Source organism: Phalacrocorax aristotelis, chromosome 7 (assembly GCF_949628215.1).
Source record: "Phalacrocorax aristotelis chromosome 7, bGulAri2.1, whole genome shotgun sequence".
Classification (NCBI taxonomy): domain Eukaryota; kingdom Metazoa; phylum Chordata; class Aves; order Suliformes; family Phalacrocoracidae; genus Phalacrocorax; species Phalacrocorax aristotelis.
In genome coordinates this window covers 18,099,316-18,114,746 of record NC_134282.1, presented here as the reverse complement: position 1 = coordinate 18,114,746, position 15,431 = coordinate 18,099,316, and the positions used below count along the sequence as shown (strand labels likewise).

The 15,431-nt window shown below is 39.0% G+C and overlaps 1 protein-coding gene across 22 annotated transcripts in view; it reads right to left on the bottom strand.

Annotated features, from left to right (window-relative positions):
* Positions 1-15,431, bottom strand: part of LRCH3 (leucine rich repeats and calponin homology domain containing 3) — a 66,971-nt gene that overhangs the window by 15,805 nt on the left and 35,735 nt on the right. For 7 of the 22 annotated variants that reach the window (XM_075099036.1, XM_075099039.1, XM_075099019.1 and 4 more), the window contains exons 8-14: positions 15,115-15,235; positions 12,439-12,587; positions 9,703-9,779; positions 4,560-4,605; positions 4,265-4,405; positions 2,967-3,014; positions 1,750-1,803 (exon numbers count right to left, since the gene is read on the bottom strand). In XM_075099036.1, coding sequence (XP_074955137.1) covers positions 1,750-1,803; positions 2,967-3,014; positions 4,265-4,405; positions 4,560-4,605; positions 9,703-9,779; positions 12,439-12,587; positions 15,115-15,235 — 636 coding nt within the window. Of the gene's footprint in view, positions 1-1,749; positions 1,804-2,966; positions 3,015-4,264; positions 4,406-4,559; positions 4,606-5,005; positions 5,102-9,702; positions 9,780-12,438; positions 12,588-15,114; positions 15,236-15,431 lie in introns of all 22 variants that reach the window. The other 15 variants (XM_075099017.1, XM_075099024.1, XM_075099020.1 and 12 more) reach the window with 6 other exon arrangements.

Sequence of the window (15,431 nt, the reverse complement as noted above, 5' to 3'; positions counted from 1 at the left end):
ACAGAGAGGAAACTACATAAATGGAAAATGTGTACTGAAAACTACCATTAGCGAATATTATTTTGGTATGAAATGCCTCTATACTTTGGTGGAGGGAAAAAAACATTCTCTGAAATCAGACCTAGCTAAATTTCAAAACCACAAGGAGAGGGAAAAGGTCAAATGAAATGCAACAGAATATAAAAAGGTAAAGGTAATTTCAACTCTTATGACAGACTTTTTTTTTTTAAAAGCAAACTAACGAACATTTCCTTGTTGTTGAACAAGTTTTTACCATACAAAATACATTTATAGAAACAAAAATGCTACAAATTAATGAGCTAGCCTAGGCTTAATGTTCCAGTTACAATAATTGCCAGAAACAGCTACCCTGGCATATGTCATCATTAGACACAGTATGTATTTCCACTGCAAAACAGAGCTGCAGATCATACTTCACCAGTTCAGAAAATTCAGTATTTCATATACTATTATAGTTTAGTGATGCTGAAAAGAGCAAGGAATCAAAAGAGAAATGGATAAACGACTGCTTTCAAATTTAGTTCAATCTTTCCCTACCAGACTGCCCACTCTTTTGTGAAGTGCAAGGATGTAACTTGGTTAAAGACACAAAGGAAACCAGCAATGATGGAAGCCAGTTTCAAAATAATTTCTGAGAATTCCAAGTTATGTAACAAAATTCTATAAATTCATTTACAACAAAAGTCACGGGATCACACAATCAAATAGAAATGGGCTCCTTAAAGTTATCTTTAAAATACATTCCAAAGATGAATTCACTGACAATGGAATATCAACACTTAACTCAAACCACTGCTATTCTCCTGTTTTTTATTATCTAAGTATGAAAGCACATTTTTAATGCTTGATTGTGATTTCTCTAAACAGGCACATGCATGATCACAGCTAAATCTCTGTTTCATATTAGGACCTTTCTTTTTCTCCCACACCGTGCTAGTCATGTGAAAGCAGGAAAACCAAAAAGTCTGAATAAAGAGACCATAAATATCTTGACCAACATGTTCTGGAGAGAGATAGTCCGAGAGCACCGCCTAAAAAAATTTAGGCAGATAATGGAAGCATGCGAATTAAGAAAATAAATCCCAGCATGCAGTCATGCAAACAGCAGGCAAATCAGGTGTATTTTTCTTTTATAGACATGGATTATATTCTTTAATTAGGCTACATTGCTAAGATGCCATAAAGGAAGAAATAGCATAAAACATGAAGTAAGTACATACATGTTTTTGTTTTTGTTAAGTGTTCACAACAAATTATTTTTAAGACATCTTCACCGATAAAAAATGAAAAGGTATGAGGAATATTTCATGATTTCTGGCATTCAAAAGTAGAGCAGTTTCTCCCTGTGCTAGGATATGGTTACCAAGATACTAAGTATTTCTAACCACCATGTGCAGAATGCAAACAAGTGAAAGCTGTACTCAAAGTATTAAAATTGCTTACTTGACACTTAAGAGCACATCAGTTAGGAAGCAAGCTAAACAGAGAAGGAATCAAACCAGGACAAGCAGAGGTGGATTTTTAATTTTAGAAGCTGTTTTTGTACAAGTACCAACATATTCATGCTATTAAAGTTCACAGCTAAGCCACTTTTCAAAGATGTTCATGTTTTATGCTATTTAGATTAGCTCTAAAATAGTTGGTCTAATCTGAGACAATCATAACATGTTTTTATTTCTATGCTCTAGAATCTGCCACATAAAAAGGCCATTACGTGCAGGATCTTACCACTAACAAGGCACTATCATCAGTATGCTGAGACCTTCTGGATGGAAAGTGACACTGGGAGGTGGGAGAGATGGAGTAATGTCAGAAACACACTGAATGTCAGAAACACACGTTATGTGAACAGACAGAAATTTTGGAACGGGTACTGCTGCTTTATAGCATTGCAAGGCTTTTTTAAAAAATCCATAAAGTGTATGTAACTCTGTAGGAATATACAGCCACATGACCCATGAATTACAGTGTATTTGTATTACTGAAGGAATCAATTATTCTGCTTCCTGTGTTGTCTCAACCAAATACAGACAACTACGTATTCACAGTTCTTACTGCTGCAGAACAAAGGACCTTTAAAAAGAATAAATTAACAGAGCAACATTAAGGAGGAAAAGGAACAAAAACTATTTCAATTACCCCATGTTTTGGTAATTTTCTAACAAAAAAGAATTAGTTGGAAAATGCTGATAAAGAACTATTTATATTCATTAGATTATTAAAAGTTTTGATCTGATTAACACTGCCAAGTGATTTATCTTCCCCTAGAGGAAAGTGGGGATGGCAAGCAGTGGAAGAGCTATTACTATGCAGAAATCTGATGCAGAGAGCGAACAGATGTCATTGGCTCAGCTCTGTATATTCTGGAAGAGTGAGCCTTGCATGATTTGTGTTCCCTACTGGCTTACTGTTTTTTATTATAAAACTACACTAGAATAAAAACTCTAAAAAAAATTGATATATTTGTTTTTCTGATAACCCTTGAAATTCTAATGCTTAGTATTTCTGGGATAACTGGTGATCTGATGATGGGAAACTGGGAGAAAACTGATCAATGAAGGATGACTGCAACACAATAACTTGTCTGAAAACTCCCATTCGAAAGTAAACTGTACTGCTTGCAAGGAGTATCTTAAAATGGAATATGAAATGTATTTTCTGTATAGAACATAGAAAACATACAAGAAACAATAAAACACCACACTCGGACAGGCACTCTACATGAACAGGAGGAAATATTAGACTGGTTCCATAAGCAAAAAAAAAAACCAACCCAAACAAAAACCCGAAAAACCCAAACCCCAATGCAAAGCTTAGTAAGTGCGAAAAAACTATGCTATAACCCAGTCCTGAAGAGTTCTCCATTATCAGAAAAATCTCTCTGACGGAGACTGCTAAGAATTCAGGTGCTGACATGCCTAGTAATACTCATATCAGACTCTTACCTCGCTATCCAGAGGACTTTGCTTCTGAGGACTTAAGGATGCTTTTTGCTATAGAGAAAAATGAAAAATGAAAGACCAATTTAAAAGAATGTGACAGAGAAACAAAAGCTCAGAACAAAACAGCATAATTTAGAAGTGGTTTAAAGCACAAGTAGTCTTAGTTTTTAAATAAAACATGCAAGGGGGAAATTTCAAGTTTCCACCGAGCTGAAACTTCACTGATATTGCCAGTAAAAAAGCAGCCTTTATTCCATATGAAAACAAAAAACCCAAATTGTTTTTGCATATTAAAGAGGCATAATAAAACCCAAAATATAACCCAAAGGAGGAATTTAATTGCTGAGAATAAAGTGCTCATGAATAACAAAGGCCACAGAAGAAAAACAAAAACCCCAAAAGGCTCATCAACGAATAAAACACATCCTAAATATCTAAAGACTTAACTGAAAGACTGAGCTGAATCTTTAATAAAAGCAGCTTTTCTACAAAACATTGTCAGGGGCCTGAGATTAGTTGGTGCTAATGCAAAGCCTAGTTTCAGGCAGCTAAAAACCTTTTTCTAAACCAACTTTATACACCACATAAATGCAATATAACATTCTTTTCCTCTCTGCACACCGCCCTCAGCCCAAAATATTAACTGTAGCATTTACTAAATTTGTGACGGCAGGATTTGGGTAGGTCACCAGAGAGCAAACAGTAAAATACATTTAAGACAACTAGCATATAAACAAGTTTGTGTGTTAAGCAGCAGACTACTTCATATTGATTGCACTGAAAGAGAAAGTGAAGGTGTCTATGGAGTATCCAATGTTCCATAAATTTGCACCCGTGCTTTACTTGGACGTCACTTATTTATGCATCATAAAATACCAAAATTGGTCAGACAACATTATCTTCTTATGTGCACGACTGATTTTTTCTCTGCCAAATTTGTCTTCAAAATTAAATTGCCTCTATGCCTTCTCAAATAAAGACCCCTTATTTCTTATACCAATCCTGTCACATCTATGCAAATGAAAAATTGAGAGAATGAGGCAGACTGTATAAATACACAATTACCCAAAATATGATTGTTGTAAAGAAATCTCTTCCTTCTTCCTCCCCATTTCTAGTTTTCTCTGTGTTAAGCTACAGCAATAACACTGAATGGAATTAAATGCTGATTCTCCATTTTCTTTATAAAAGTGCCATGCATGCCCACGAGGGTAACATATAAGTATTAATGATCTTGGCAATGAATTTTCATTATGGGATTTAGTAAATGTAAAGTATCAAGTAGCTACTAGGGGAGGTACCTTAACAAAGTCAAGGACAGCTTCCCTCTGGATCTGTTTTGTTCTCATCCTCTCCTCCTCATACTGAAGTGCTGCTAGCTGGGCCTCCCGACGGGTACGCTCAATATGCCTGCGGTGCAGCTCAGGATCTGTATTGGATACCTGGAACAAAACAGTGCACCAGGCTGTAAAGACAGAGCTACACAGGGTAAAACTGATGGGTTATGGAGAAACAGTCCATGTCTTACGGCTAACATAAGTTCACTCTTGCATCAAACTTATTAGAAAAAAAAAAAAGTAGAGTTCAATGTGTTACCTGACTGTGGTGACTTGATAGAAAGTAAGGTGAATCAGCTGGGGGTCTGACAAATGGAAAAACAGAGAGTAAGTACACCTTTTATCTTAAATATAAGAAAGTTTTCATACATGAGTTGTCAGTGACACAAAAGTATCTTGTCAAGTCAGAGGAGTAACTGCTTAGTAAGCAAAGCTGTTAAACCAACTGCTGCGATAATGATTTAACTCATTGTGCATAGCAGATTTTGTGCAGTCATTTCTATCTCTTCTCCTGAATTGTGATAAAATTTTTCTACAGCTCAAGATGTACTAGTGGGAGTGTACATTTGGCCTATTACAATGAGATAAGTAACCAGTCCAAGAACTTTTCAGATGATCCTCATTTAGAGGAGCAACTGGGTCCTGTGGTTATTTAGGGAGTGAAAAAAAAATTAATCAGTATAAACTATATGGGTTTTTCCCTACCTCTCTGTCTTGTCCACATAACTCCTTAGCACTTGGTGAAGCTCTCTGTCCTGCATCAAATTTAGAGTTTCAGGTCTTCGTAATTCATCAGTATCCCTGCAGGTGAACACCAGGTGGAAGGGGGATTGGCCACTGATGCATATACACTACTGTCAGATGAATTCTTCTCTATATTACAGCTGGGTTTGTAAGAGTAATTGCCTAGACAATTAGCTTCAGATAACCAAAAAGGTGAAATTTAGGATGACTAAAGAAATCATATCGTGATACCAAGTCAGATCAGAACTACTGCAGTTTATAATCAAATAAATGTAAAATGCTTAACAATGATTCCAAAATACACAAAGATGGAATCTCTCTCAAGACTACGTTCTGGTTATTGTGGCCCTTGTTCTGCTCTGGAAAGAGCAGAATTATTTTTAAACATTAGCATCCTCTGGTATTTTCAGAACAAATCATCTTCCCCGTTCAAACGATGACTTTTTAACTGCCAGTGATACAAGCCATCAAAGTCACAAATAACTGATCTGTCTCTTATCCATCATACCAACAATAAAAGAGAAATTTTTCAGTCAGTTCTTTGCTAGAAGGCAGCTGCTAGCACTGAAGCAATTCCCAAGGTCCGCAGTCTACAGCATGTTCCCTGCCATGTTGCTTCCTAGAAAGAAAGTTGATGGAAACCGAGTAGCCTACTCTTGACAGCCTAGAGTCTGCAACCTTCACTCTTGGGGCAACTAAGAAATAGAGACACTGTCCAATGTATTTCCAACAAATGTCAAGTCATGCTGCCTGTGTGTATACTTGTTCTGCACAGAGAAGCTTAAGAGATGTGGAAGACCCATATGCTACAGGTCTCCTCTGTTGCTTATATTCACACTGATACACATGACAAATCCACAACTGTGCTGTTTTGAACGGACAGAACTCAGTTCAACTGAAGCCAAGAAGCATATTCAGAACAGAGTATACACAGCTTCGTTCCATCAGGAACACACCACAGTCTGTCCAGAGGCACAAACTATTTACTGAATTGAATCAACTAATATAAGTACTCAAGATGAAGTCTGTGTTACATCCAACTCCACGAGTTTTAATAGCTCCATGTGCTGAAAAAGAAAAAAGGTCTGCCTGCCAAGGCATTTGCACAGAATTATTGTGGAAGCAGTTTACAGCTTGTGGTTGCTACAAATGAAATATTTGGCTAATACAAGCTTAAAATATAAAAAATTACTCATTGTCATATGGCTGTTTTTCCACAATTTTGAAGGCAATGACATTATGACCTGTTCTTAGTGCCTCTAAAAATTTCACTCTGCTGCAGCATAACAAGCTACAATTCACATGAAGATCCACTGCCATCCTTAAGATAAATTTTGAAAACATTGGATACCCTGGTGGACTACAATTTCCTTTATCATTAAAATCTCTCTATGTGAACAGCAGCTCTGTCTGTGTAAACAGCAATTTTAGCAGTAACAGAAGGCTAACTAGCCTTCTCTCATTTTCTTCAGATATGTCATGGAATCCAGCGTTTATAAAGTCTAACTCTTGCCAGGTTGACCACAAATATTAAAACAGAAAAACAAACAAACAAAATCAGTCTTTCAAACCAAGAGCCCTCACTTTATTTGGGGAGAATACATCAGACCACTGTATTATTTTATGCCTTACCTCTAGACCCTACAGGATAAAGAATGCCGATACATGTATTACCGTCCTTCAGATCAGCACAGCTACTGTCCCTGCACATTCCAAAATACCTATTAAAATGTTGCCATACCTCTGGAAATATTTACACACTATTCTTGATTTCCTCTTTCAATACCATTTTAGAATGCCATTAAAAACTAATTTCTACTGACAATGTAAGTAATGACACACTTAGGGCTAGCAGTTGTCTATTTTTTTGTGTGTGTGTTTAACATTCCTAGTACAATCGAGCTGTTTTCTGCTGAGTACTTGCACATTCACTTTCATTTCACAGGATACTGAAATGCTTCAATGGCATATTAAAGGTTCTATCAATTTTGATTTTCGTTCCATTAGCAAGAAGCTATACATTTGCTTATCTTCTGTTCTTTCAGCTAGACACCCAGAAGTCTCTTTTCAAACCTAACCACCTCATTTATATTCTAACTCTGACCCATATTTTATGGATAAGCGTTCCCTCCAGTAAGACAAGCAATCATTAAGGAGTATGGACGTAATTCAAGGAGTCTACCTCATTCAACTAAGTGACCTGCTTTCAGCGTTGACTCCCATCCTATCCCTTCTTCCCCTGATATAAGTGCATGATTATGGCACAGCAAAGCACATCTTAAATTAAACTAAACTTGCACAGTACTAGGGGTACCAAGAGTCCACCAAGAATGCAACTTCATAGCACACCAGATACTCAAAAGTAAATCTCTTTATCCTTCCCCTAAACCTGCAGAACGTTAACCCCTTCTGTAATTTACATAATATAGCTTAAGTCAACTACTTAAAGGACAAATGAAATAATGAAAAGCAGATACTAAATCAGTTTAAAAGTATACACTTTAATTCAGCAGATTTCTTTAACCAACTAATTTAAAGCCAAGCCTTTTGGTCACTGCCATTATTAGAATGCAAATTCCTAATCTGGAGTGATAACTCATAAAAGAATCATAGAATCACAGAATCGTTAAGGTTGGAAAAGACCCTTAAGATCATCGAGTCCAACTGCTAACCTATCACTGCCAAGTCCACCACTAAACCATATCCTCAAGCACCACATCTACCCTTCTTTTAAATACTTCCAGGGATGGAGACTCCACCACCTCCCTGGGCAGCCTGTTCCAATGCCTGACAACCCTTTTGGTGAAGAAGTTTTTCCTAATATCCAACCTAAACTTCCCCTGGCGCAGCTTGAGGGCATTTTCTCTCGTCCTATCGCTTGTTACTTGGGAGAAGAGACCGACCCCCACCTCGCTACAACCTCCTTTCAGGTAGTTGTAGAGAGCGATAAGGTCTCCCCTCAGCCTCCTCTTCTCCAGACTAAACAACCCCAGTTCCCTCAGCCGCTCCTCATAAGACTTGTTCTCTAGACCCTTCACCAGCTTCACTGCCCTTCTCTGGACACGCTCCAGCACCTCAATGTCCTTCTTGTAGTGAGGGGCCTGAAACTGAACACAGTACTCAAGGTGTGGCCTCACCAGGGCCGAGCACTATCACCTCCCTGCTCCTGCTGGCCACACTATGCCTGATACAAGCCAGGATGCCACTGGCCTTCTTGGCCGCCTGAGCACACTGCTGGCTCATGTTCAGCCGGCTGTCAGCCAACACCCCCAGGTCCTTTTCCTCCAGGCAGTTCTCCAGCCACTCCTCCCCAGGCCTGTAGCGTTGCATGGGGTTGTTGTGATCCAAATGCAGGACCCGGCACTTGGCCTTGTTGAATGTCATACCGTTGGCTCCAGCCCAATGATCCAGCCTGTCCAGGTCCTTCTGTAGGGTCTTCCTGTCCTCCAGCACATCAACACTTCCACCCAGCTTGGTGTCATCTGCAAACTTACTGAGGGTGCGCTCAATCCCCTCATCCAGATCATCAATGAAGATATTCAACAGGCCTGGCCCCAACACTGAGCCCTGGGGAACACCACTCGTGACCGGCCACCAACCGGATTTGACTCCATTCACCACCACTCTCTGGGCTTGGCCATCCAGCCAGTTTTTAACCCCACACAGAGTGCACTTGTCCAAGCTGTGAGCAGCCAGTTTCTCCAGGAGAAAACTGCGGGGGGACAGTGTCAAAGGCCTTACAAAAGTCCAGGTAGACAACATCTACAGCCTTCCCCTCATCCACTAAGTGGGTCACCTTATCACAGAAGGAGACCAGGTTAGTGTGGCAGGACCTCCCTTTCATAAACCCATGCTGGCTGAGCCCGATCCCCTGGGTGTCCTGCGTGTGCTGCATAATGGTATTCAAGATGACCTGCTCCATGACCTTTCCCGGCACCAAGGTCAGGCTGACGGGCCTGTAGTTCCCCGGATCCTCCTTCTGACCCTTCTTGCAGAGGGCATCACATTCGTCCAGTCATCTGGGACCTCCCCGGTTGACCAGGATTGCTGATAAATGATGGAGAGTGGCTTGGCGAGCTCCTCTGCCAGCTCCCTCAGTATCCTCGAGTGGATCCCATCTGGCCCCATGGACTTGTGAACATCCAAGGTGAAGGAGCAGGTCGGTGACTGCCACCTCTTCAACAACTGGGACTTCATTCTGCATACTAGCTCCATCTCCCAGCACAGGGGCCTGACAACCCTGAGGATGACCAGTCTGACTATTAAAGACTGAGGCAAAGAAAGCATTAAGTACCTCAGCCTTCTCCTCATCTTTCCTGGCAAGGTTACCTTCCGCATCCAATAAAGGAGGGAGATTCTCCCTGGCCCTCCTTTTGTCACTGATGTATTTATAAGAACATTTTTTGTTATCTTTAACAGTGGTGGCCAGTTTAAGTTCCAGCTGGGCCTTCGCCTTCCTAATGTTTTCCCTGCATAACCTCACAACATCCTTGTAGTCCTCCTGAGTCACCTGTGCCTTCTTCCAAAAGCATGAAGTGCCATGCAGTTTCCGGTGAAGCACTAGAAAACAATGTCATTTCCTAAACACATTCAGGAAATATGTGCTCTGCATTCACCATGAAACTTTGGATAAAATTACTGTTGCCACATATTCTTACCTGTTTTGATGTAAATATCGTCTTGTATCCTCTGTTCTCTGAAATTCTCTGATGGATACAGGCTTTACTGGTGAGCCCTAAGAAAACAACAGAGAAGACTCTTAGCAACTTGTTCAGAATACTGTGCATTTATGTCAAATAATCTCTTTGTAGAGCAACATTTGTGACTACTGGTATTCAAAATACCCAACAAAGAACCCCAACTCAGGGATGTTAATTTCCAACTAGGCAAGCTTACTTTTCCTTTCTCCTGTGACTGAAAGAAACTTTAGTTTCAAGATTAAATATGCCTAGTGATAAATTTAAGAGCTTAAAACCCTCCACTATTAAGAACCATGCAGAGAAGAAATGTAGCTCTGAAGAATGCATACACAATTGTACAGCAATGCAGTTCGGACTCTCAGAAATACAGGATACTACAGCTGATGCTCTCTTATGATGCGCTAAAGACAGGCCACAGAGGGACTAAGAAAGCAAAACATGGGATGAATGAGAACACCTTAGGGTTAATTTGAGCTGTGAAATAATTTATCCCATTGGGAACAGAGATATATTACCCTTGGTGTCATTTTAATGGGCATCAGTAAAAGTTTTAATGTAGGAGGACAGCAACTTTTCAAGATTAACTTGCCAATTTCCACTCACGCTGGTACGTGTATTGCTATATTGCATACAGTTAGCCTTCCTAAGTAGTAGATTTTGGATTGTCTCTTTAGAGAAACTACTGCTTCAGTTTAAAAGAAAACAGTTTAATTTTTATGGTTAGATAGATCCCTATGAATAGCTTTTTTGATGTTGATCAATGCCTTTTCACTATGACTTACAGCAGAGTCCTTGGGTTGTATTGCCAATATTTGCCTTTTCTGAGTTTTGTTCTTGCTCTGCTTCAAATGGTGTCAGGTTTTGTGATTTGATATTGAATTTGAGAATCGGAAAACGAACGCCCCTCTTAGATATCTGAGTCACCAATTTTAAACACCCTAAACAGTAATATAAATGGGACAAAATAGGGACCAGGCTGCTACATGAATACTAAAGATCCACATTTTTTTTTCTTTCTTCAAAGACCAAATATCTTTCTGCTTCAAAACACACAAAACTTTGAAAGGACACAATTTGAATTGCAGCACAATATGTACTGTTTAAGCATATCAACCACAATGATTTTCTCAGATAGGTTATTCATGTAGTATGTACAGTGAGCCACTGAACTGTATAGCTGTGTACATTGGTATTAATTAAGACTCATAGAACACAAAAGAAAACAGTTGTGGCTGAAAATCTGTTTCTATATGTTTGATTTCTGATGAAATTTTCCAAAAGTGTACGTCCAAATGACTTCACAGGGAACAGTTTTCTCCATGTGTTCACAGGAGTGGCTTCTACATCTGAAACAAAGGCAGCTTCCAGTTTTGGCAATTCACACAATTTCCAAGGAACTCCAGTTGCACACTAATCTTTGTGCAGCTGGAAAGCAATGAAATGACATGAGCTAAAGAAAAGTGACAGTAACTTTACCGGAATCATTACCCTCCTCTGCACCATGACATCATTTGAACACAGTAAGCAATCACTTAAAGCAGGTAGTATTAGCATAGCGTATTGTGAATGCTGGCAAAAAAATATATTAAAACAAACATCATCCTTATGTTGCGGGGCAACGGGTGCACACATCCTGACTCTCAGTACTTACGTTGCAGTTACCATTACTGAGATTTCTAAAATGTAGCATTCCAGCACATGTATTACATACCAGCTCAAACAAAAATACTTGAGAACAAAAATGAAAACATACTGTTTAGACTTGTTGGGAAAAAAAGAACAGAGAGGCTAGTTTGCCTTCCCGCCTCCCACCCTCTTTTTTCTGTGAAAGGAGAAAACAGGGCAATGTGCAGAGCTACTCATGTCAGTTTCTGGACATTTGTAAAAAGCTGGCTGGATAATTTTCTAACCTGTCTAGCAAGAATTTTACTTGTTGTTCATTTAACTGTGTCCTTTACTGACTGAGAACAGTTTCATATCAGGTTTTTCTGAAACTACAGATTATGTTTTCTGTTCAGAGAGGTGACTATATACATATCTAAGTCTGTATCTGTGGGTTCAAGCCTTGCTCAAGAGAGAAAGAAATTGTTTGCTGCAAATAGTAGGCTTTCTGAAAACTCTGAATATTTACGTTAGTCTAAACTTAAAATGGATACTCAAGACTGAGTTTCCTGGCAAATAACTTGTAATCAACACGAACAGGCAAATTAAGGGAGTTGCAAAATTCCTGTACTAAATCTTTACACTAATAACAATCAATATTTTTCCCTTAAGCAAGCTGGTACGTATTCAGTACTAACAAATGAAGGTTAACAATTTTCTAGATATCACAAATTACCAGTTGGAAGCATCAATTTCAGCATTTTCTGAAGACAGCACTCCTTTGCAAAAACCATTTACTTCCCATATGCCTAAAGCACAAGCTTGCAAGAACCCACATGACAGGAAAACAGTGTGGCTGCCTTAGCCTTATTCCACATATCGCAACGGGCACTTGGGAGCAGCTTAACAGTCCAGCTCTGACCCTCCACAATGCACAACACTGCTCTTCCCCCGGATCAGACAATTTTTTTTAAATTTATTTTTAATTTTTTTTAAAAAGAAAAGAAAACCTCTGAGGACAAGAAGCATTAATACCATCACAAATGCTTTCCAGGAGCATATGAATTTATCTAATTTAAGTAAAAGCACCACCTCATTAGAGATTCGCCGCTGGTCAATATACGCCATGAACTGTGAGCTGAGGCTGTCTGAGTCCATGCACTTGGGTTGCCTCACCTCTTCCTCTTCCTCTTCTGTGGCACAGCTGTCAATATAGTCGATCTGATCAAGATCATGTTCCACTTGACATACACACACAAAGAGAACACCCATAATTAGATAACCAACAGGAGAGGAAAAAACCAACACAAAAGCAACGTCAGGAACTAAGGCCTTACTGTTTTTCTTCTGTCTGGGAAAGCTCAGCCTGAAAGCTCTTGAATTTCGCCTGGCCCTCTAACATTTGTTAAACATCAGATTTTGAAATAACGATAAAAGTAATGGTTTTTAAAAGGCAATTAGAATCATGAATCAAGCACAGTTTTAAATTGCTGGTCGCAGATACTTTTGCAGCGACTGAAAAGGTAAACACTGTGATTTTTTCTCAGTACTGGAAACAATCTATCAAAATTTATCAACTAACGCCAAGACTGTAAATCATTAATTTGTGTACATTCTGAATAATTTCTCTTGGTTCTAATTCATCTCTGTCAGAAAAATTGGAATGGATATGACAGGTACGTCTACTGTTTTTACTGCTACAACAACAAAACAGAGGGCAGCATGACCAAGTTATCTGGATGCAAATGAATATAAGAAGTGTATATGGAAATAACGAAGGACAGTACGGAAAGAAACAACTCCCCTCTAAACCAATTTAAAATAAAACTGCAGATAAAAAGAGCAGTGAAAAACAAAATTAGGAACCACTGAAATGAGAGCAAGAAACAGCACGGTTTGGCTAGTATTGATTTTTTTCCTTGTGTGGGCGATACTATGTAGGGCAATTTTTTTACTTGTCACTGCTTTTACACATTCTGCCCAGGATACCGAGAGTGATGACATTGAGCAAACTACCGTGGTGAAATATACTGTGCTGGGGATGCTGGGGAAAGCATAAGCTCCCTTTCTGAGCACTAGAGCTTTCTTTTTCTTAAAACTCTCCCCAAACTTGCTCCAGACTCTCTTGCAGACATTCTTTTTCTACTCCCCCACCCCTTTCCTGCTTGCCTAAAACAGACTTCTCTTTGCCTCACCACACAATCCAGCAACTGTTACTGCCAAAGCCAACTCCTCTGCTACTACAACCATCCAAAACAGCATTCCTATATACTTTGGCTTCATTAAATCTCCATCTCAGTTTCAAATCTTAAAAAAGCCCAACAAACCAAACCAAAACCCTCCCTTCTTTCCAGCCTTGCTTATTAGACATAATAATAATATTAACAATAACAACAATAATAATATTACAGTAGAGGGTGAAAGACATCAGTATGTGTGTTAGGAACAAAATTGGAAAGGATCTCCTGGATCACTGACAGCCACGTGCTATGGCTTGTGCCCCTCTCAGATACTCTTATTCATGAACTGACCATGCTCCATCTTAGAAATATAGTGAGGCACTTTGATGTACAAATCCCTGGTGTACAAAACCCAAAGAACAAAATACAGTTAGTCTTAGAGGCAGAGCTGGCAGCACTACTTGTTATTAACGCTGCCCACAGCTTCCCATAACACCATGTCTTCAATTCTTCTAACTTTGCCAGAATTTAACTGTTCGAACTGAATTTTTTGTCCGTTAATGTGTAAAAGAGTGTGAGTCAACCAAAAAGCCTCAGATATTTCTAGAAGGTGGCAAAGAAAACAAAATATTGTGGCAGAGAAGAATAAGACTAAGATAGCAAAAGATAAAGCAGGGATGAGGAGAGAATAAGGAAGAAAAAGTGGGAGTTGGGCACAGAAGATTAGCTGGTAAGAGTGAGACTCGGATAGGAAATATGAACTGGAGCCATCAGGGGAAATGGAAAACAAGGAGCAGCTGAGAAAGAAGGAAAAAAAAAAAAATCAAAGTATATGGGGATGAGATCTAACAATCAGCAGTGCAAAAAAATGTAGAAGAGGGAATGACTGAAAAAACCAAACCTGGAAGAATGCTAAATTGGGACATATAAACAGGAGGACTGAACTGTGAGGCAGTGGCAGCAACAGATTATTTGAAGTTAAAATAGAGAAGGACTGCAGAGATCAAGAAACATGGGAAGCACCATCATCTCTTGAACAAATATGAGGGTGCTACTGTAAGACTGCAGGACAACAAATTGAGAAGGTCCAAAAAAGCAACGTCACTCACAAACACCCATCCCTCCTAGGTGGCTTGCATGTTTGGATTAAAACCCAAGACTACTGAACAAGGCATTTTTGCTACTTGGAAATATGAAATTCCCTGACAAAATTGCTCATCCTGTTCCGACAGCAGTTGGCAAGAGCACTGACAATTTACTACTGCCGCAAATTTTCCCCAGCAGCTCAAACAGCAAAACTCCATGCACCAAAATTCAAGATTCCAAAATACTGTTTGACGCATTTGGGGACTTTACATAGCACATATGCAGAAGCTGACAATGCTTCCCAGATTATCCTAATTCTGATGCTATTTGATTTTGCCTTGTAACATCCTTAATACAATGGTGATTTTACAACTCTGTGTGTGTGTAATTCCACCTAGAACTTTCCCTTTTTCCTCTTTAGACAATCTACTATTTATAGCAAATATCCTGGAACTTTAATAACGATGACAATAAATATTGTTAGCCAAAGATCACTATTTACCTCCACCATTAGTTACGACTGTGCTTCCTCGGTTTTCCTGATACTGACTTTCTCTTCGCAGTCTCTGTTCTTTAGTGATCTCTGCCACACGTAAAGGGAGATCTGAGAACTCATCTGTTGGCTTTAGAAAACAAATAGTCAAGAAACACTTTTCTTCGGAAACATCATCTTGTAAGCTACTACATCTTGATTTGTTATTTTACTTCAACTGTCCTGTTTTTGCACTTACAAATCATTAAGTTAAAGCAAAATATGGCTATAGGGTATTGTTTTTAAAAAACATATATTTAAGCTTCCTTAAAAAACCAGCTTGCCTA